Source organism: Lepisma saccharinum, chromosome 3 (assembly GCF_977018435.1).
Source record: "Lepisma saccharinum chromosome 3, izLepSacc3.1, whole genome shotgun sequence".
Classification (NCBI taxonomy): Eukaryota; Metazoa; Arthropoda; class Insecta; order Zygentoma; family Lepismatidae; genus Lepisma; species Lepisma saccharinum.
The window spans coordinates 43,739,535-43,763,127 of record NC_139231.1 but is presented as its reverse complement, the minus strand read 5'-3'; the positions used below and the strand labels follow the sequence as shown (position 1 = coordinate 43,763,127).

The following is a 23,593-nucleotide window of genomic DNA, read 5'->3' as shown; positions in this document are numbered from 1 at the left end:
TACATTACTCCAAATAGATGTTAATGTCGTCCGTACGAAGTTTGGTAAAAATCGAGATCTAACAACACGAAAATAGATATGTAAAATTTATACCTGATACACGTGCAGATTCGCCATATTCACCTACATGTTTCCCGTGTAAGAAGCCAATAGTATCTTCGCACACTCAAATTTGATGCCAAGGCAAACGTGTGCACATTATATACCGGGAAGTAGGAAACAGTACTATACTACATTTCCGAGCATGAAATTTGGCAGCTAAAATTTTGCGCAGTTGCCACATCCTTATCGTCGAACCTGTTTACGTGATACAAAAGTGGTATCAATACTTGCTAGAAAGTTTAGGGATGACAACGTTCTCTTCTCGGTCTCTAAGGAAAGGCAAAGTTTAGAGAGGAAAGTTCGAATGATTTGAAATCGTTATTGCAAAATAATCGAGACATTTCGAGTCTGCAGTGTGTTCGAGAGTTTATCAATGGTCAACTGCCAAAAATGTATAAAAAGATTATCTTCTGCTCGTGAATACTTTGACCACCAAAAACAAATTAAATGTGATACACATGCGATAGTGATGTCAACAACCGAATCACGTGAGTGATGTCCTCACAATAACCTTTCAACCAAAGATATTTGTAGTGGCACATGCTTGGAGTGAAAACTTTGGCAGCAGAATCTATTCAGAGCTAGGATCTTGCTCAGATGTGTATTCTTCATTTTCGGATGGTACATAACGAGACGAGATATGGGGTAATGATCTCGATCTCGTGTCAAGTTGGAAATGATCCACTTGTTCTCAATTTCGTATTAATAGCCCCCGTTCAGTTAGCTGCACTTTTTGACTCTCTGCACTCGCGCATCTAGTTGGTTACGCGGTGCAACACCGACATGAACATTTAAAGCAGCAAGACAGACATTTGTTGAATCTTCTGAACTTCAACACCACTATTCGTCTACTTGGTTGAACGTAATTTCCTTGAATCTGCCTGACACCAGGATACACCTGCATTACACTTAGTGTCAACAAGTGCAGTGAACTGGACGAGGCTGATTTCTCAGTGACAACTCACTCCTGACGATTCTAATCTGTAGGCCATTGCAGCACGACTTTCTGCTTCTGCTGTATCACGAAATACTTTCTCGGTTTCACTTAACTCTCTTTATGTCCGCATCTCCAACAGGTAACATTCCGTTAAGTCTGTTATCTTACAATCGACTACAACAAGGTATGACGTCATAGTAATCGATTTACAAGGCATTTACAACGCAACACTGGAAGCATAATTTTTTCGTTTAAATTCTAAGTGTGTAATTTTACCTAACATGTGTGTTCTACCCATTCAGGTATTTTTTAACGTGCTGCTTGGTTTTTCTAAGACGAACGCGTGGGCACTATGACGAAAGCCAAGCAGTAGGTAGACTATACAAAATCAAAAACTACAAGCTGCCGCTCGTAGGTGCAGACCGACGCAGGAAGATTGTTTTCCCGGCAGCGCAGACTGTGCGAGAATAGCTGATTGAATATCAATCTGATTAAGAGTAAGTTTTGAATAAACATTCAAAAATGCCAACCCAATGTTGCACATAAGTCTTTCAGAGAGGTAATCCTGCCGAAGTTAATGTTACAGACAAAAATCACTCGCTCACCTTTTCACGGTAAATCGTAAAGTGTTCTGTGAACTCGCAGAGAATGCAGAATATTCAAAGGTTCAAATCTATTAATAAACTGTGTTCCAAATACACAGAATGGTGATTTGAAATTCATCAAAACTGCATTCAATGCAGGAAGTAGTAAGCTTAATTCTAATTTTCCAATTTACTACTTCTAGCATAAGTCTATTTCTACTTGCCAGATAAAGTTTGGAGAAATCACAAGTCTAGTCCAAAAACAAATCCGGTAACAACAATCGGAGATTCATTTACAGTATCATCATAATAACAATTTCATTATCTTTCACATTGTACTGCACATAGTGTTTTGGATCCCACTTTAAACTGTAGATCCAGTATCGATTAGCCATTCTCTGCATAAAGTAGACTTAGCCTGAATTACATAGCCAAAATGTCAATTTAACATTGTGTTAATATACCGATCCTTTTAGATGAAGACTTTCTCAAATTCACATAAGTTTAATTAAAAAGAAAAACATATCAAAAATTCAACGACTCTTTGTAACTGAGTAACGTATCACAATATTTTGTTGTTTACAAGTAAATTATTTTCTACATGTAAACACATGACAAGGCATACAAGCATTTTTTTTAAAAAAATCTCAATTTGGATGCTACAATTAAAACTTATCTTTTATACAATTATTTCACCGGTAATAAGGCGATCCTTAACAAACTTAGCGATTACGTCGTCGCTTTGTAATCAAGGGACCTCCGGTTCGATACCCAGTGGAGGCACATACTGGTTCGGATACCACTTTAAACTGTAGCTCCAGTACCGATTACTTTTCTGTGCGTAAAGTGGACTTAAAACACAAACTCAAGATTTACAAACTTCCGCGATTTACAACAATAGTCCTGACTGATGTGCGTATTGCACAATAAATTACATGCACAAATGCATTTCTCACAAACAGACTTAATAACAGGATCAGGCTCGTAATAATAAGTTTTTTTTTCACATATACTGAACTCTTTTTAGATTCACCCGTAGACAATCGAACCTTGGTTTTAATTGAGCCAAAATAGACCGGAAATATTACGTGTCTTTACGTTTTAAGGATACAAGTTTTGAAACTCCTGTGGAGTATGATTCTTTAACCTTTTAACATCTTAGGCAATGAACAAAGTGAAACTCACTAGTAGAAATTTTGCGTAAGTTCGAAATACAATGAACGCAGTCAACACTGTTGTTGCGTGAGAAAAACAAAACACGCAAGACGATATTTGGTAACTTAATTAAGGTCTTATTATTAAATATACAAGACAACCTTAGAGCCTCACTGTGATGTCAGTTAATGCGAAAAGATCAGAAGATTTGGATTCGAAACTACAAATGCTTCCCTTCTTGTCTTACTTCTTTATTTTGCTCTTGTAACCGTGATTCAGTTTTATGTAATCGCCGGAAAAAGTTCCACATGACTACACTCAGAGAACTTAATGCATCATATCGAATTATGCACCAGCATGCATCGATTGATGCACTAAAGTGTGTTTTGTAGCTTCTTCAAAGAATCAGATTCACATTTGATGCATTTTGGTGATTTTTTGTATGTCGTGAAAGAAACACCAAAGTGCATCATTTGATTAAAGTGACGATTTATTTCAGCCGAGATGCACTTTAATGCATCAGCTGATGCGTTTTGATGCACCTTGATGCACCAGAATGCATCTTTTTTGATGATGCACTTAAACGTTTCGTCTGAGCTACATAAAGTCATTTAGTTTTCTGTGTGTAGAGAAAATCAGTACAATGCGCTAACAACTTGCTAACAGGATTATTAAATGTAACTTGGCAGCTAGAAACACAAACTCCAAAAGTCTACTTCGTTGCATAACCTAAAATCAACGTACAATTTTATGGAAGGATTTCGAAGAAATTATTATTATTATTATTTATGGAATTGTTCGAAACATGAGATGTTGATAACAAATTCACAAGCGTTTCTGGAAATGTTACCAATATTTGTTGGTAACATATGTTAGCAACCCCGGCTTAATGTTGTACTATTTCTTTAAAAAGTTCAACGTACCTTATTCATGAGTTGGACGAAACAAGTCAAGGGCACCTATTTCTCGCTGGCCTATCGGTGTGGATCTTCCAATACAGATACTTCTGGGCAACAGCTTGCTGCTCGAAAGGAAAAGCAAGAACAGTGGCCCAGGCTGTCACGGGCCAAGGTCTTTGCCGAGCTGCTATAGTTGTACGGCACAGGTGTGGATTCACGAAGAGTTCAAGGAAGACTGACGGCAGGAAAACACGTGGGTCTCGCTTATCCCACAATTCTCAAACACCTCTCTCCTTGTGCGTTTGCAATTATTCGGAGCTTGACCAAAATGGTATTATTTGTGTTAGTAGCTCTAAATCTAACATAATAACGAAATATTTAGCTTGACGTCAGAAGGCGAAGGGCGGGGCATCACGGAAAGGTGTTTGAGAAGTGTGCAATAAGTGAGACCCAAAACCATTGAGGAGGATGCCCACTCAGTACCGTATTTGTGATTTCATTTCCGGGGGGGAGGGTTTTTTTATATGCAAATTTGTATGTTATCAGTTAGTAAACTCTACTACGCTCCCAGTTCTAAGTTGTTGAATTGTTATTTTAAGTCCAGTTTATGCACAAAAAGGCTAATCGAGACTGGACCTACAGTTTAAAGTGGAATCCGAACCACTATGCCATATGCCTCCACCAGGTATCGAACCCGGGTCTCCTTGGTTACAAGGCGATAACGTTACAACTATGCCATCGAGGAGGCCCCCAGTTCTAAGTATCTAGGGCATCAAATCTTATAACATTTAGACGTAATTTATAAACAGTATACTTACACTCTCAGAAAACCCAATCCCATACACAAAAAGGGCCTCCTGATAGCGCAGTGGTAGCGTCGTAGCCTTGTAATCAAGGGGTCCCGGGTTGATTCCCGGTGGAGGCACATAGTGGTTCGGATCCCACTTTAAACTGTAGGTCCAGTCCCGGTTTGCCTTACCGTGCATAAAGTGGACTTAAAACACCAACTCAATCAAAACCATACACAAAAAGAGCTATTGAACTAGCAAGACAGAGAAAACTTGACCAAATATCTATCATTGCGTGTTCAACTCAATGACGGCGTGTGGTGAGAAATGTGATCTACGTACATCCAACGAAAAAAGCTGACCAAATTAACTCTTCTTGCCATGGCGGTAGGCTTTCGTAGTTTATTTGACAATGAACAGAGCAACCAACGGCTTTACTCTGAGAGATTTTTGTTTTTTTGTAAAGCCCACGATGAGCTATTTAAAAATGGATCTTCAAACGCGAAGCAGGATACAATTGTCTTAAAGGCTAATTTAACTGTTTTCCTGAATGATTTTTCAGTGGTCTTTGTTCCATAGTTTAAAAATTGTAAAACTTCAAGCTTTCAATTCAATTTTCTTTCGCAGGGGTAAAAACATCTCTGGCAGGGATTAAAACATGTTTCTTTTTGCAGGGAAAAAAATTGTGGGGGGGGGGGGGCATTCCCGGAACCCCCCGTTAATTCGCACACTGCCCAAAACACTTAGTTCTCACCACGTAAGGTGGCCTAGATGGCGTTTGATGCGATATTTACTCTGCCATCTGGAGGAATTATTTTATAAGAACGACAATTAAGAACAACTTGCAACGTATAGCCGAGGAAGTAGATTAAGAGAAATGTGACGAAAACAAGTTTAAACATAAATGTACATTTCAGAAGTATACATTTGTTTCAGAGATACCGATCTCTGACTTTAGTTGTTTCTCTGGCAGTAGCTCTCTTCACTAATATTAATTATGATGCACTAAGATAAAACTACCAATGTCTTTTATTCCACTAAATTCAGTTTGTATGTTTTGATGATTGAGTTCGTGTTTTAAGTCCACTGTATGCACAGTAAGGCTAATCGGGACTAGACACCGCAATGTGCCTCCACCAGGAATCGTCCCTGGGACCCTTTTATTAAAATGCGAAGACGCTGAGGCCACTGCGCCATCGGGGGAGGCCTCGGTTTGTATCTGCAGCTATTTCGGAGTGTTTGGGTACGGATGTTGACTACAATAATCAAACTCGAGACAAGGAGTCGTGTGTTCATACAACCTCAAAATTTAAGATCCTCCTTTTTTGATAGTGTATTGTGATGTATAGTGTATTATTCTAGGGCAGTTACAAAACTGCAGGCGTAATAAAATATCGTTTTACGTAATAAACAGTGTTCCTTGGGTATGCACATCAACACCCCAAAAATAATCGTCAATATCTTCGCAAAAGCTAAATATATAGTAGATATTTACAAATCAAAAGTGTTGGCTGGACCTAAAGAGCCAGAGTGCATTTGAGGTCATCTGTTGTTATCCGGGAGAGATACCATATCAAACTTTGTAATCAGATGAGTCTAAATTCCAAGTCACCATACAGCAATTAGTTTCGATTCCATCACAAGATCTGCAAAGTTGTGTAGCGTACATTGTGCACGAGTATGGATGGTTGCAGGATAGAAACAGTGTTCATTCGTAAGGTGTTTTGACGGCCACGATATCCGAGAAATCGTTCTACGAAATCTATTTTGGCATACTTCTTAATTAAAGGTATGGAGCAATATTCGCAAATAATTATTATACAGTACATTTAATTATTGTAGATTAGGCACACACAGATGTACTACGTAGAAATTTTCAGCGAGAAATGCAGGCTCGACCGGGACTCTAACCCGGGTCTCTGGCATACCGTGAGAGTATGCCACAGACCCGGGTTCGAGTCCTGGTCGAGCCTGCATTTTTCGCTGAAAATTTCTACGTAGTACATTTAATGTTCATCAAAGTAATTTTGTATGACTTGCAGTAACAAAGAAACTTAAGAAAATTACAATATTTTCCATAGCTTTTCTCATGTTGACATATATTTTATTGTAATACATAGAATGATGCCTTCTAAATCCATCATACCCACTCAATATGACTAAGAGAAAGTAACTTTAGGATATTCTCTTTTGCAAGTAAGCGTAAATGAATTACTACTCGAAAAAGTAAATTTGCATACTTCTTGCAATGTTCATCTTCTTAAAGCAGAAGATTGAACAGAAAGTAAATTTCATTAAGGATTTACTACCATGATAATACATTACGAAATTTTATATGTAAATAACTGTACAGCCTTAACGTAACTATACATCTTAGGTTATAGGTTAAATGAAGATGCAGCAAGCAAACACGAGTGTGTTCAACGATCCAAAGTACGAGTACCATCTACCGGAAGAACTGAAGAAGAAAGCCTACGAGGAACTGAACGAAAATCCAGAAACAGTTCGGCAAGAGATTGCAGTGTTCAGAGAAAAGGTCAACGGTAAGGAGACCATTCTCTTAACACTTTATTCGCAATAGCGACAACGAAACAATTAACCACAACGTTTCTCCAATCTTAGCCTAGAATGCATCTAATATATTCGAGGGTGAGGGCGCGAACGAAATATAAGAGCAGTTTTAGGAATGACGCGAATTGAAAGGAATAGGTATAAAATGTGGTAAAGAGAGATTTATAATCTCTGTGATTCATTAAAGAACTTCAACATTTACTTGTTAACTGCTAACACATTCTCACAGAAGACGAACTCTAACCAAAGGTAAGGTTCAGCTGGACCATTGGCCGACGCCAGCAACGCCGTTTTCAACCCGCCCCCTTTTTTTTCGAAAAACCGACGATATTGCGTAATTTTTTTTATTCATCGCCTGTAATGATTTTTGCATCAATTTAAAACAAGGCATACAATCATTAATTTCAAAATTAGACAAATTCGCAATGATTGACCATTGCAGAAATATACTTCATCAACAATACGCAATGCACCTAGAGAAACGCATCTTATTATTTTCTTGATTTGAGTATGCACCATGCTACGTTCACTACACAAATCCAAATTTGAACTTAATGGCTATTAACATATGTATATGGTGTATAATGGTGATATATATACTTATATTAATTTCATCCCACAGATATTGATGGCCTGCGGTCTCGTTTGGACGACTGCTTTCTTCTGGCATTTCTGAGGACGAAGAAGTTCAACCAAGAGAGGGCGCTTAAAACAGTGAGTAGTGTTTGCGTAATTGCAAGAAACATTGATTCAGTTACGTGAAAAATATTTTCCTCATACATCTCTGTCCAGCACTAATGACAAAGCTTCTTGGTTTTTATCTATGTTTGCTCATGATAATGTCTATAATTCTACGAGGATTATTCAGAAAGTAAGTCATAAAACAACAAGCGTTCGTCACAAATTTATTATGGTCACAATATTCACACTATACATCTGCTAGTTGACATAGTCATCCACCACTTTCAGATTCCAAAAATTATTAGCTGTCCACCATTTTGAAAAACAACCATCATTTTGTTTCTGCTGGATATACCGTGCGTCCATTTCGATCTGCAGCCGAGAGATCGGGAGAAGCGTGGCGGGCGGCGCTGGCGGAGATGCCGACATTTGCGGCCTGTAATGCTCGCTTATTTTTACGGACATATCCAGACATTTATATAAATATTGCAAAACGAGCACTAACCTGGGTTATAATTCATCATCTGTAATTCATCCAAGTTCTGCAATTATATACACAAAAAAATACGCTTTAGAAGTGACGATAAGAGTCACAGATAATAAAACATTTTAATCATAGTTTTGACTAGCAACGTCCTGCTTAAGTTTATATCCTTGAAAGAGTTTTGTGTCGATGGGGATCGTTTGGAGGTTTCGAATGTGCAACACTGTATCAAGATTACGCTGCCGACGAAACCATTAAAAGTCAATGGTTTTCGTGAGCTTCCTCGATGAACTCGATGAAATTGGGGCAGCGTTAGAAAGTTATCCAAACAAACCTCTACGCCGTGTTTCACAGGAGATGGGAGTGTCAAAATCGTCAGCACATACAGCCACTAAGCTACTAAAATTAAAACCATACTCTTATAACACAGGTTAGTGCTCGTTTTGCAATATTTATATAAATGTTTGCATATGTCCATAAAAATAAGCGGGCATTTCAGGCCGCAAATGTCGGCATCTCCGCCAGCGCCGCCCGCCACGCTTCTCCCGATCTCTCGGCTGCAGAACGAAATGGACGCACGGTATATATATATATATACACACACACAGGGTGACTGGTAATTAGATGTATTCCCTGAAAGGGGTTAAAGTAGAGACAATTTGCAATAAATTTTACCATATGATACCCCGTCCGAAAATTAGTAGTTTTCGAGATAATCGAATTTCAATGTTTTTTTAAAAAAATGACATTTTTACACATAAAAAGATGAATTGAGAAAAAACTGCTCATTGTATGGAACTTATTTCAGCGTTTTCTGGTCGCTAATAAATAAGTGGTTCGTTGAAAAAAAAAGTTTTTCCAAATAACAATCACATGTAAGTAACGGGTGGGTCTAAACTTACAAGTGATGATAAAAAATTGCACTCTTAGTTTACTTGGCAACGTATTAATAACAAAAATGGTATGACACGAAGCGTACAAATTACTTAAATTACTTCCTTGTGACATCTGCTATCCAACAAGGTACAAACGTTGCTGACATTCACATTTGTGTACAAGAAATAATACTTCATTCATCTTCATGTGACTGGAATCAATGAACAATACAATTAAAGAACATTACATGTCTTGTTCAAAGTGGGCACCTCCGTTACGAATGCGGGCACACAGGTTTTTACGGACATTTGGTCTCTTAACTCGCGATGTGATGGTGTACTTGATGTGTTGACCAGCTGATGAGATGCTCTCCCTGAGCTCTTCTTGCGAGTTTACCGTGTTTTGTCATGTGGCTCTAAATGTAAAAGTCGCAAGGCTTGAAATCGATGGGGGATCGAGCTGGGCAGTCATCATGCTGATAAATCATGTCACGTCTTGTAGCTAGAGGCACATCCTCTAACAACATTGCCATCCCGTTCCTCAAGAAATGTTCATAAGTGATGCCTTTTAAGATTTGGGGCAGGAAAAATGGCTCGATCAAATGATTGTTGATGAAGCCCATCCATACTTCTGCCTGGGCGTGAGACTGCGGCTGTATGAAAATTACCCAAAAGAAATGGATTGGCCGAGGCGGCTCGATTCCCTGGCCGGCTCGATCCTCCGATTTGAAGCCTTGCGACTTTTACATTTGGAGCCACATGACAAGACACCGGTAAACTCGTAAGAAGAGCTCAGGGAGAGCATCTCATCAGCTGGTCAACACATCAAGTACACCATCACATCACGAGTTAAGAGACCAAATGTCCGTAAAAACCTGTGTGCCCGCATTCGTAACGGAGGTGCCCACTTTGAGCAAGACATATAATGTTCTTTAATTGTATTGTTCATTGATTCCAGTCATATGAAGATGAATGAAGTATTATTTCTTGTACACAAATGTGAATGTCAGCAACATTTGTACCTTGTTGGATAGCAGATGTCACAAAAAAGTAATTTAAGTAATTTGTACGCTTCGTGTCATACCATTTTTGTTATTAATACGTTGCCAAGTAAACTAAGAGTGCAATTTTTTATCATCACTTGTAAGTTTAGACCCACCCGTTACTTACATGTGATTGTTATTTGGGAAAACCTTTTTTTCAACGAACCACTTATTTGTTAGCTACCAGAAAACGCTGAAATAAGTTCCATACAATGAGCAAATTTTTCTCAATTCATCTTTTTATGTGGGAAATTGTCATTTTTTAAAAAAAACAATTGAAATTCGATTATCTCGAAAACTACTAATTTTCGGACGGGGTATCATATGGTCAAATTTATTGCAAATTGTATCTACTTTAACCCCTTTCAGGGAATACATCTAATTACCAGTCACCCTGTATATATATATATTTATTAAACTTTGAAAACTATTTCTGAAGGGGTAGTCGTCCTCTAACGAATATTTGAGCTCCTCCACCCCCTAAAGTTATGTTATGGAAAGTTCAAATGGTGTTGATTGATTTCAATCAAATCAAACCTGACCACACATTCAAGGTTAAAATTTCAACTTAAAATCTCTAAATTTACCGACGTTATGGTGGTCACACGATTGGTGACTTTCCACACTTCGCGTCCCAAAGACACCAGGGCCTCCTGGTGCAGTGGTAGCTCCGTTGCCTTGTAAACAAGGGGTATCGGGTTCGATACCCGGTGGAGGCACATAGTGGTTCGGATCCCACTTTAAACTGTAAATTCCAGTCCTGATTAGCCTTTCTGTGCATAAAGTAGACCTAAAACAACAAATCAATCAAACCAAAGACACCATACACTACATTACAAAATCTTCTTACCAAAATTTTATCTCACGTTTTTCCCTAACACTAGTATGAAGTATATTACTTAACATCCGGAAATATAACATACCCTCATATATGCATGTGTGTATGTGTGTGTAAGCGCACAAGTGGCGTATACCAGTTTGTAAACCTGGGTTATCTCACCACACCACGCCATTTGCTACAGAGTGGTTTACATTTTGGGACTTTGAAGTGTTGTGAAATTGAGATTAAAAATATATACTGTATCTCACAAATAATTATGAAATGAGGATTTCAAGAAAATCTTGTTTATTTAAAACAAATAGCGGCCCATACTGTGAAATATTTATGTAGGTTAATATGCGACTATACCACATAGGGTAAAGGAGGGGAAGTTCGCCACCAAAATGCTTTTCATTTTTTTCCTTCTAAACGAATTGGGGAGAAGGACAAAATGTATACGATACAAAAAGTAGTCATTGTGGATTATGAGGAATATAACATAAATACTGTGTTACTTATACTTATGACGTAATATTAAAAATACTAAAATAGAAAAAGTGGTGGAATTCCCGCCACATGCTGGGAAATTCGCCATACTTATTTATCATTTTATCGTCAGTTTATGTGTATGAAATACCAAGTTGTTGCCAATAAGTCAGACGACAAAGTGTAAAGGACCTACAAATAACAATACAAAACTGCTTAAAAAGATACAATATAAACATGTTTGAGAAACATAAGCCTAAATGTTCATATGCATTGTGAGCAAGTTGTGCGTGAAAGATCGCCTGTAAGAAGGGAAATTCGACACATTTTCTGTTACTCTGGCAAATTTACCAGCAAATGCATGGTCGAAAGAAAACAACTTATGTTTACTTGTACATGCACGATTTCCAAAGCAAATCTTTTCACGACATTCTTAAAGTTTGAGGTTACGATAGCAATAATTAAAAGGAAGAAAAATAATTCTTATCTGCCACAAAATGACAATATCCAACGTAGTATTGAAATTCGGCACCTTTCTTTGTCTTCTGTGTAGACGCAACCGCGCATTCCAAGCTGTACTGCTTGCTTGCTAGTTCGCTCACCACACTGTAGTTTTTAGTGGAAACAAGGCACATGTTACTTGATTTTTTACAGGCATCAGTAAGTGTTTCCAACCTAAAGTTTGTATCTACGATTACAAAAATCACAAATACGGCGAAATTCCCAGCATGGCGAACATCCCTTCTTTTACTCTAACACATAATCAACTTCTTATTACTGTTATTAAACAACCAATTGAATATGACAACTTTTGACGTAGCTGAGATGGCTTTGTATTACTTTCAGTTGAAGAAGTTCTACAAATTCAGACATACCTACCCTGAGTACTTCGAGCCACTGCTTGTCTCTGAGAACAGAACCATCTATTGCGATGCGAAGTTATTGAAGATTCTGCCAGAGAGGGACTTGCTCGGAAGGACAATCAGTGTCGATCGATTAGGTAAGCAAAAGCAACACGAATAAACGTTCCATTCTTTTTTTTAAAAAAAAATACGTACGTTCAGTTGCATTGGAATGCAACAACCCGATTGAAATTCAATGGGATAATTCTAATACTGGAAGTGTTCGTGACTGTACATCTCAGTGTGTGACATGCAGAAATAAGTAGGGTTGTCAAGATTCGGATCATGTAGGGGTTTGGTAGCTTCCGTCTCCTAAAGCACAGTTCAATGCCGTGCTGTTGAAGTCCGTATCCTCGACATAGGTAGAGTTTGAAAGGCAGAGATGAACGGCGTAACAAGTGAACGATTCAATAGCTGTATACTATGTCCCATATATCTCTGGAGCAAGGCCGCGCATAGCGGAAATCGAGTGGGCAGAGCGAAGCAGTACACGCTGCTGCGAAGACTGGTAACTGCAGTCGCTTTCCCCTCCACGCAATCCCATTTCCTTTCACATGTTCATTGGTGGAGCTGTCTTGCGCCACTACTTGCGCAGAGACTTGTTTTCGTTCGCTTGCTCCAGAAATAGGCTGGATAGAGCGTAGCTGTACGCTCATTATCAGTATCTTTCGCTTAGTAGAGGCAAACGTTCGTTGAGTAGACGATGTAAATCTGAGTTCAATTTGGACTTTTTATCAATAACACTGTCGTTAGGAAGAAAAATTAAGTGAATAAATCATGTACAACATATTCAATTTAAGTAGTAGATATGTGGAAAGCATTCTGATGCTTAGTTGGCGTCTGCCTTCTGCTTCGGTATTGTGCAACTGCAACTAGTTGATGTTAGAAGTGACACCTGGCAGGAAAAGCTATAACTGTACTACTCGGAAGCTTCTTGATTCGGGAAAAGGGAAAGAAAGTAACGTTGCGATTGCCGATTCTGACACAGCCTCGGATACTGAAATATCAAGTTTTGCATTGAATGCATCCGGGAACCTGATTTCCGGTTCAGGGCGCCTCAGGTTAGTTCTGGATCGAGGTAAGAGTTTTCACTAGATCCACATATTGATATTTTCGGAGCGGTTGACGACTATGTTAGAAAAATTCCGATGAAATAAGAGTAAGAAAACGGATTTATTAAGGTGATCATTAATAAACCCGTAAGTAAAACAGAACTAACCCAACAGATCATAGTTTACCAAGTTACACATTTAGGGATATGTTCACGTAGAGAACAAGTGTGATGACATGGGGTAAAAACTATTAAAAAGAAAGCTTCCCATGAATCTATACGTTCAATGATTCAGTTAAAAAATGTTTGCTTTTTAAATATTAATACAGTAATGCCATTGAAGATACGTACGTTCCTGTAAATTACATGCAACTTGCCAGGTTTTCTCTCAAGATTATATTTCTTCTTTGGTGTATTTTGTAAGTGCACCACTTTAGAACATTTTCGTAGTATGCAATCGCATATCTTCTACAAATAAACGCTGCTCTAATATTTTTTAATAAAATATAAACGTTTTCACAAGTTGTGAAAAATTTGCAATACTAATACTAATAATAATAATATTAAAAATAAAACAACATTTTTTTTTGTTACAGGCAAGGTTGACTTTTGCAAACTCTCGATGGATGAAGTATGGAGAACTGTGTTCACGATCTTCGACTGTCTCCTCCTTGATCAGACGTTTCAGGTGGGAGGTTTGGTGTTAGTGCTAGACTATACAGACTTCGGCCTCTCGCATCTAAGGCAACTTACACTAAAGTTTATTAAGGTCTTCTGCAAAGTGCTGCTGGTAAGAATATTACCTAATTTAGTACTGCTTACATCGTAACATACCCCATCGGTACGAGTAGAATCTTGTCCAGACTTGTGAGAACCTGCTTCTAGATTTTGTTGAGAACGAGGTTTTTCACAGGAAGCGGTCGTTGCTCACCTTGAGTCAGGTGAATGAAGGTCGGGGCAACAGGAACAAAACCAGGTGATCTACCAAGCAGGGGGGGGGGGGTCTTTTGAATGCCATCGCTGAGAGAAGTAACACTGCTAGGAGAGAGGCTATTCGTATCGAACGGGGTAAGTTATCCTTTATCTGTAACCTGCCATTCTCAGTCACAAGTGTTGAGACTTAGGTATCTGTTATGTTATTTAATTACATATTAGTTTAGTACCTCACATCTGGCCCTTTTAGGGCCATCGCAGCCAGCGAGTGTAGTAATTTAGGTTGAGATTCAACCGCATTGGTTCGATCCCAAGTTCTACAGGGTAGAACGTTACGACATACAAAAAGAGAAAAATGTGCAACAATCACGTAGGTAACGAAAGTAGAAAACGCATAAATGCGAAACGAATCATCCATTTTTAGGATCTACGCGTACTTATCATTCATCCTCATCGCCACGATTCAGGGCCTACTCTTTCAAGTAACTGTAACAACTTAGTTTCTAAAATTAGTAATCGTAACTGAGTTACTTTTTTAAAGTATATAGTAACAAAAAACAAGAGTTACTTTTACAGTTTGTGTTTTATGATGAAATATAATTTGGCTCCACCATATCTATTTTAAGTTTTCACAATCCTGAATACAGAATAAATCGTTTTCATATCGGGATCTTGACTTACACAATCAATCCTGGACTAGATTTGTTATTAAGTGAGTAACTGATAGATATCACGTTATATTGTCTTATTTTATCCACGATAAATGCCCATTAGCTGAGATTTAAAATCTACAACTTTACGTTTTAACATAGAATTCCTTTGCTGACTGCCATTCTCTAAGATGGCAATATGGAGAAGTATCCACATGAAACGTGAAACATATCTGAAAGTAAAGTCATACGTCATACGCTTCCAATCTTAAAATGAAATGTGTCAATTCTGAAATAATGAAAATTATTGAGATTGGTACTTCGCCTACATGAACTAGTATAACTGCTCTAATATTGCATACTAAATATGGAATACAATGCACGAGAAAGCATTAAATGGGCCTTTGCACATGCAAATCAGAATAAAAGTTTAAAACCTGCAGGAAAAAAGAAGAAGCCTTTTCCCAAATCAAAGATGGGAAGGAAGAAGAAGCCTTTCTTATTGGAAGAATAATCTATTTCTATTTGAAGCAGATGAAGAAGATTTCCTTTCAATGATACATTGATACATACATATATATATATATATATATATATATATATATATATATATATATAAGAATATAACCGACGTAAATTTGGAATCAACATATATATATATACGTGTATATATATAAATATATATATCAATGTATATACAAGCTTCGCTCTATATTTTTCTCTGTATTGTGTACAGTTTTCTGAATATAGATCCGCATTTAACTATATCCTCTTGGCTATAAAACGCTTTCTTATTTGGAATTCTCGAATAAAGAACTATCCCCTGAGATTAAGATATTTCTATAGCTGTGGTAAATAACATTTAAGTACCGTACCCTAAGGGGGCGTAGCAATGATCAGAAAGAAACACACAATTGGCTCAACCCTATTATCAGTAAAATCTTGTTAAGCAAGTTAGTAAGCGAATCAATGTTAATATTCAATATAAAGCATATAAAATGATGATTTACGGCTAGATATGATTAAAAAGAAATCACCCCTGCACATAATAGTCAAAAACTACCCTGAAAGGAGTTATGATCGATTTTCTTTGTTAGTGCATGAAGCGGCAGTTATCTTGAATATATGACGTCACACAGGCAATATGCCACAATTGCGGTCAAAAACACCTGGTAGTACATGATAGTGTACCACACTAGCAACGTATTACCGGTAGTCATATAATTCCCTTCATTCAAAAACCCACGGGCTATAGAAATATTGTTATATGCCCCTGGACTATAACCTGTGCACTTAAGTACTTAAGTTCAAGAATATGATTTCTTAATTCTTGACATTTTCGTCTTCTTTCAGGACACATACCCCATTCGATTCAAGGCTATCCACGTCGTGAATACTCCTTTGTTCTTCCATGCTGCTTTTAGGCTAATTAAGCCATTTTTATCGAAAAAAATGCTAAGCAGGGTGAGTACCCATACACACGCGCGACGCACAGATATATGTGAGTGCGTGCTTGTATTTGTGGAATACTAAATTATAATCGGTAATCTGCAAAATAATAAGAATTCATTTTTTGACATATTCACATAGTGCAGAAGTACAATAAATAGAAACATGGTATGAATATCTGATACATTTTACGAGTTTATTTGCATTTGTGTCGTTTGATATTTAGCGTCACTTTTTGCCGCTTTGAGAGAACGAAAGCCAGTCTCTTAACGTAAGATGTCATTGTCTATCATACACTGTCAAATGTTTTATAAGAGAAATTAATACGAACCCCCAATTATACAATACTAAATAGCACACATTAAAATATGATGCAACTTTACAAATTTAACCAAAAATCATCAAGTCAATGCACCGTAAGCATTGGGTAATTTACGGCTGCAATAAAATAGGGTCTGTTTAAATTGAGATACTATACACTTACCATTTTCGTAATTCAACTGTTACTTCATTTTGATGGTAACAGATACATTTGAAAATTTCAGCGTAGTAGTCAGAAAGACCAACTAATACCAGAAAACATATACGTTGAAAGAAATAAGTTTTTCAGTTTTAAAACCGTGATAGTGGTAACTACTACTCATCTTAGAAATTGGAAACAACTCGTTTATTTCAAAATTGACATTCACAGAAATCACTGATAAAAATAGGAGTATTTTTTCAAGTAACAATCACAGTTTACTTCCTCATCAATAAATCACAGCTCTTCCAGTCACTAGTACACCGATGAATTTAGAATTCGAGTCGATGCTATCGCTAGTTGCTAACTATCACCATCCTCGCTCATTTCTCTTTCTAGTTCCTTATTCACGGATCGGAAATCAGCAACCTCGACAGCCACATTAATCAAGAAACCCTGCCTGATTTTTGTGGTGGAGCCGAAACGGAATTCAACAATGATTGGTGGGCTAAGCATATGGAAGAATTGGAGGAAACACTGAAAGGTATGTACCATTAGGCTTGTTATTATTCCTGTTTAAGTTGCACAGAGCGGCAATGAAACGAAAGGGCGCTGTCGTCTCGCGAGAACTCTTGAAGTTCGTCAATAACTCGCTGTGCCCTTAAAAAACAACTGAGACCCGAGAAAACGATAATAACAACTGCGATTATTGAATTTATCTCAGTGCAAAATAAGCAGTTCAAGAAAAGTCATGAAGTTGAAAGCCAAGTCAATCAGAAACTAACGTGTCAACAATGGACTTCTTGCCACAAACAATATCATTATTATCAATTAACATTACTATCAACTAACAATTATCGATACCTCCATAAAATCATGTAAATTCCCTCACTATGAACCATTCAATAGTCACATCCCATGTACACAACGGAAGATTACCTGCATCAGTCAACTACTACAGACATATTTCACTAATCCCAACGCTAAGCAGAAGTCTCGAAAATTTGGCAATAGTTTCAAGAAAGCAATGTCCTTACTTTCTTGAAACTAACCAACTAATAAAACCAATAAGTTGCTGACCAAGGCAGTTTATTAAGATAAAAACACTTAACACGTAACCTTACGACCCTGTATCAGGGTCTTCCTCAGACGAAGAACTAAACTAAAATGATGAAATATACTATACACAGAAAGATTACATACACATAGCAGGGTCACAAGCCACACAACAATCAGGAAGACCCTGATACAGGGTCGAAACGTTACGTGTTAAGTGTTTTTATCTTAATAAACTGCCTTGGTCAGCAACTTATTGGTTTTAATATGGAAACCAACTAATGTCTAAAAATCAATTTGACTTTATAAAAACTTATCGCTCAGATATATTGCTACTAAATATAGTTAAACATTTTCTCGAAACACTCGACTTCAAGTCGAGACATAGCTAGCTCGTGAGGTATACAGTTTTGATATAGTTGAAAAATTATCTTACGAGAACACAAAAGCTTAGATACCGCTTTCACGAGACAAAATTTCAGGAATTTGGTAGCTTTCTGAAAGATAGGACCATCTCTACATTCTCTATCCAATTTCGGCCAATAACAACACCGAAAAGAGCTTATTACGGGTACAAGCTTCTTTGAAACATACTCATTTACTATCTAACTTGGTTCAACTGACAAACAGATGTTTCAATTAGTTTATATTCAGATGACTGTCTCAGTCTTTGCTAAGCAAATACTTTCCGAAATATGAAACAAGACTAGATTCGTAATCCCACCCATTTTTTCGTGATACAATAACAATAAGCTTGTACCGAATATTTCAGAAACGAAAGAAGGCAATTGTTATTTTCACAGAGCTGACAAATCTGAAACTGGCAATAATAGCAAAAATCATTCCACAAGTTGTTCGGCTAAAACATCTAATACATCAAAACCTTAGTTTTAATGCACATATTGGTTAAATATACACTTTCAGAATATATATTCTGAAAATAAAACGTACCTACACCAATTTCGTTCAATCCATAAATTTCTTGACAAAAAATACTCGTGGATAGTATTTTCATGAATTTACTTATTACTTTCATATTTTATACTATAGCTATATCATGGTAATTATTGCTGGAATAGTTTAGAAATTTGTTTTAATTCACTAATTACCTTAAATTCAACGTGGAACGTGTAGTCCAAGCCACTAACTAGATGAACAAATGTAAATACAAAAGTTATGGATTTTATTGTAAACTGAACCCTACAATGATGATGGTGATGATGATAATAATAATGATAATAGACCTAACGATATCCATCAGCACACCTAAGTGCTTGCCATTAACCATTAAAATATTACTAATTATACAATATACTCACAAACTCAATTTTATTTTAATGTTGACATCAATGTTGAAAGGGTCTCTTGCTATAGAACGTACCAACGAAGTAATCTAAAATCACACACGGCTTATTCACGTCTAATTTTCAATTTGCTCTCTCGTTGCAGAAAATGCCACCCAGTATGGATATCATCGAGCCACAGGATCGCCATAAGCAAAGTATAGCTACGAGGCCGACGCATAACAATGGTTTTGTGGTTGATGGAACGAGAAGATGAAGAGACACAATAATAGTTTTATAAAGCACTGTCCACCTCTCTAATATCTTCGACATCTTACGTTTAATTTGTAGAGATACGGACATTTTAAGTCTTTCACTTACAATGTTGCCGTTAAAACTCTGTATTGTCTGTGACTGTACACGTTTGGTATTATCTTGCACCGAATGTATGTATCTATCTATACGTACATCTCTGTGTGTATTATACACAGAGAGAGTGAGTGAGAGAGAAATACACACGGGACAAGACCTCTCATCCACCACAGAACACGAAAACAGAATGCGCATAAAGAAATAAAAAAGTGATTGCCACACCGACGGATTAACCGTGAAATTGATGAATATGACTAAGCTTTGAAACTCTCCAAAGTGTCCTACAGGTCACATTAGTTGAGATGACTTCTTTTCCTCCTTTCTGCAATGCAGCAGCGACAAGGAGAGGTCAGTATTCACCACCAATGTTCTTCAAAGGGCAAGTCAGGAATCTGGTTATTTCATTTACCTCCGCAGAGTAATCACACTGAGCAATTTCCATGCCTACTTCAAATGCCTACATTAACCAATAAAGTGCTGTAACTATTCTTAACTAGAGCTCCAACTTATGATAATTATCCTCAAGATGCTCATCATCATCACCAAAGTGGTTAGGCCCCCCACTCTAAACTATTCGCACCAGAATTGCGTGTTTAAAGATACAAGGGACAAGATACAAACTTTAAAACCTTCTTTTAACCAGTAATGAGAAAACAAAACCTTGTCTATGTTCATTTGATACTAAGATAGGAAATCGGAGCTGGACCTACAGTTTAAAGGGATAGAACTCGAACCATTATGCGACGATATCCCACAGGGATCAAATCCCGGGACTTGTCAATTAAAAGGCGATAGCGCCATAATTACGCAGTGAGGGAAGCCGTACTACCAGTAATGATATTACGTGTGCTTCTCAACATACTATACATCTTAGGAATAGACAACACGAACACTGATGATAAGTAACAGTCAAGGTATATTTATATTAAATAGGTAATAGGTGAAAGCAGAAGTAGGCTGATTCGAAATAACTCTGCGTCCCGTAGAAAAACCAAGAATAATTTTCAAAAAGTAAGTCTGCCCAATTGGATGTATCCGTTATCGTCCTCGGGCCGAGAGTTACGTCAAGATAACGAGTCTCGTTCTTGATTCGTCTCGAAATTGACAACGAGAAACGAACTTTGCTCGATATAATTATTGTTACGAACAATTACTCATGCAGTGAATCCGTTTAGAATCTAGCATAGTGAAAACCACCCTTCAGGTGCTCAAATTAGTATTTGGGCACACATAAGTACTTACCAACATTATGCTTCTGATGAATTGTATTTAACCCAATGTTGTTTTAGTACATACCTGAAAGACAAAAGAAGAAAATATTGTAGTGTGTGACAATAAATACTACCAAATACAAAAACAAATGTATACTTTCTTTTGGTAGACAAGGCTTAGAATTAAGAGGCTAGTGTGCGGTGACAAAAAGTGAGGGCAAGTGCCCCTCACGCGCCCCTAATCGCCGCCACGAATTGTAGTATACTGGTATACTTTTATGAAATAGCATTACATTTATAATGCATAGAAGTTTTTAAACAATATGAATGCAAATAATGGCTTCATGTTCTATGGCGTTCAAAAAGTTACAGAAGAAAACAATAAATAAAATGTTGATTCATTGAGTTGGCGTTTAAAGTTCACCTTATGCTAAGGCTAATCAGGACTGTACCTACAGTTTAAAGTGGAATTCGAACCACTATGTGCCTTCACCGGGTATCGAACCCGGGACCCCTTAATAAGCAAAATGTGGTTTTTAAACACATATACACTGGGATGACCAGGTGGAATCGCATAGCTGTAGTAACAAAGAAAATGAAGTTTGATTCATAATTTGCGTGAGAGCAGAAACATAAGGGCACTACACACAATTTATTTATTTCAGAGTTCAGATTTGATAGAAATGTGAACATGTGAAGACGTACATTGTCTGTACACTCGCCTCAGGAAGTAGGACCGAAATTTGCTTCTGTATGCAACATTATTGTTCAAGGTGTAACTTGACCAACGTTATTTGATTGTTTTTAAGTATAAGTTTCTATTACATCGTGTAATTAGTTTTTAATTATTTTTAATGAAAGTAAAAACTTTTCTAATTAATTTTATAAAACGTTACAATCAGTGTATCAATAAATTGCGCTGTATAAATTACACATTGCTTCTAAATTCGTTGACAGTAATGACTTCAATATTCGTTGAGAGTGAATTCCAGGTTACTAGGTACAGTAGGACTGGGTAGGAAGGCGACTCGAGACCAAATCATCAGTTCTTTGATTTTTCGATGAAACAAATTTTGTGTTTGTATCTTAATCTGATACATCCATTAGATGGTTTGTAAATATCAAGCACAAAATTAAATGGTTTAAGAAGAGTATTTGGAGATCATTAGTTTGGTAATTTGTTGATCCTTTCCATGCTAGTATCTCATATTCAGGGTGCGAAATCCTGGGGGGACGGGGTGATTTCCCCCCACCAACAATCTTGGCCTCAAAAATCCCCCCACGAAAAATTTACGGGGGGAGAGTTTTTGTTCCAACAAACAAAAGATGAGCAATTACTTTTAATTTCAAGTATACTTTACTAGGAATAATATCGAAAACACACACAAATTAGTGTAGTTGTGAGTGTTCAATACCATTTCTCTCTCAACAGATCATTAACAAATCTACATCAATACGCACAATAAAATTAAAAGAAAAATGCAAAAAAATAATAACTATGAAATCTAATTGATTTATATTAACATAAAGCAAAAACTAAATAAGAACTTAACAACATAATAAAACCACTTCAACTAGTATTTCATAATTTATTAACATCTTTAACAAGTTAGTAAGGGAATTAGTTTGCTACGTTATAATATGTGATATATATATATATATATATATATATATATATATATATATATATATATACAGTATATATAACAAATTATTTTCTTTATGGGTAATTAATAATAATATTACTAATATATTTTATATTTAGTAATTAATTTTTAATTTTAATAACATTATAATTATGTATAACGTCTAATTTATATGTATGTTTGTGGGGAGGGGGGTTTGTAGATTAATATCGTTTTACCCCCACCAGTCTTAAATGATTTCCCACCCTGCATTATACCCAGGGGCGTAGTCGAGGGTATACTACCTCAGACAGGGTTTCAACCTTCCCAACGATTTGTCTTCTATGTTGGGAGACGATGACAGTGTTTTAACCAATGTTTTTCAGATTTTTGAGAAGAGCAGGTCTTTTCCACGGTTTCTGGGGTAGTTTTAAACTATCCTTACCTTTCTTAATGTATTGTTTGTCCTATGTAGGTACATTTAAACCTGCATTTCTAACCTTTTCTCAATTTACACCCCTTTTTATTTTTTTGAGGTAAGAGTTTAAAGTTAAGGGGCTCTCCCCCGCATACATTGAAGGGTGCAAAATGACCTAATATACGAAACCAGCAAATGTTTTTTATTTATTCATTCGTTTATATCTATTCATGTAATTTGGACGTTTCATGAAAGTTATCGAATAATCTCTGAGAATATTGGGATTACAGCACTGATTATAGCTACTTATCATATGTCTGAGACACTGACTGTTGGCATTCATTGTTTCTCTACTGATTGGTGCAGTAAGGCAGTAACAGTTAGGTCGTCTATAAATCCATGAAATTCTACATTTGGATTTATAGTAGTGAGCAGGAAACGGATTTATATGTAGTAAAAATGTGTTAAATATGTAAATACATATTTAGTTACGAGGTTTATTTTTTAAATTAGGGGCCGTTTTGCGCTCACGTTGGCAACATTGCGTGCTTGGCGTTTCGGATGTGTGTTAGTTACCGACATGCCTTGCACGTAAACAGACGCCATTTGCACGTTGTGAAACGCTTGGTCTGCTTGTGGTGGACAATGTAAATGGTGCAGGTGATTGAAAATCCCGCTGAGTGTGAGATACGATCAGTGATCAGGTTTTTGACATCAAACATGTGAAAGCGGCAGACATTTATCGCCAGTTACGTGAG

General features: G+C 36.9%; 2 protein-coding genes across 5 annotated transcripts in view; one reads left to right on the top strand and one right to left on the bottom strand.

Moving 5' to 3' along the window:
* The window catches only part of Sema2a (Semaphorin 2a), a 1,542,453-nt gene that overhangs the window by 1,338,928 nt on the left and 179,932 nt on the right, over positions 1-23,593 (bottom strand). The gene's annotated exons all lie outside the window — the stretch shown is intronic.
* Positions 142-20,925, top strand: LOC145985000 (alpha-tocopherol transfer protein-like). Of its 3 annotated transcripts, XM_083118486.1 has the most exons (8): positions 142-6,254; positions 6,843-7,008; positions 7,659-7,750; positions 12,272-12,425; positions 13,975-14,168; positions 16,315-16,425; positions 17,270-17,414; positions 19,376-20,925. In XM_083118486.1, the coding sequence occupies exons 2-8, from the start codon at positions 6,855-6,857 to the stop codon at positions 19,420-19,422; spliced, it is 897 nt and encodes a 298-aa protein (XP_082974612.1). In that variant the 5' UTR covers positions 142-6,254; positions 6,843-6,854; the 3' UTR covers positions 19,423-20,925. The 3 variants fall into 3 exon arrangements, with proteins under 3 accessions (XP_082974612.1, XP_082974614.1, XP_082974613.1); XM_083118488.1 differs by lacking the exon at positions 16,315-16,425; XM_083118487.1 differs by lacking the exon at positions 142-6,254 and having other exon boundaries at positions 6,472-7,008.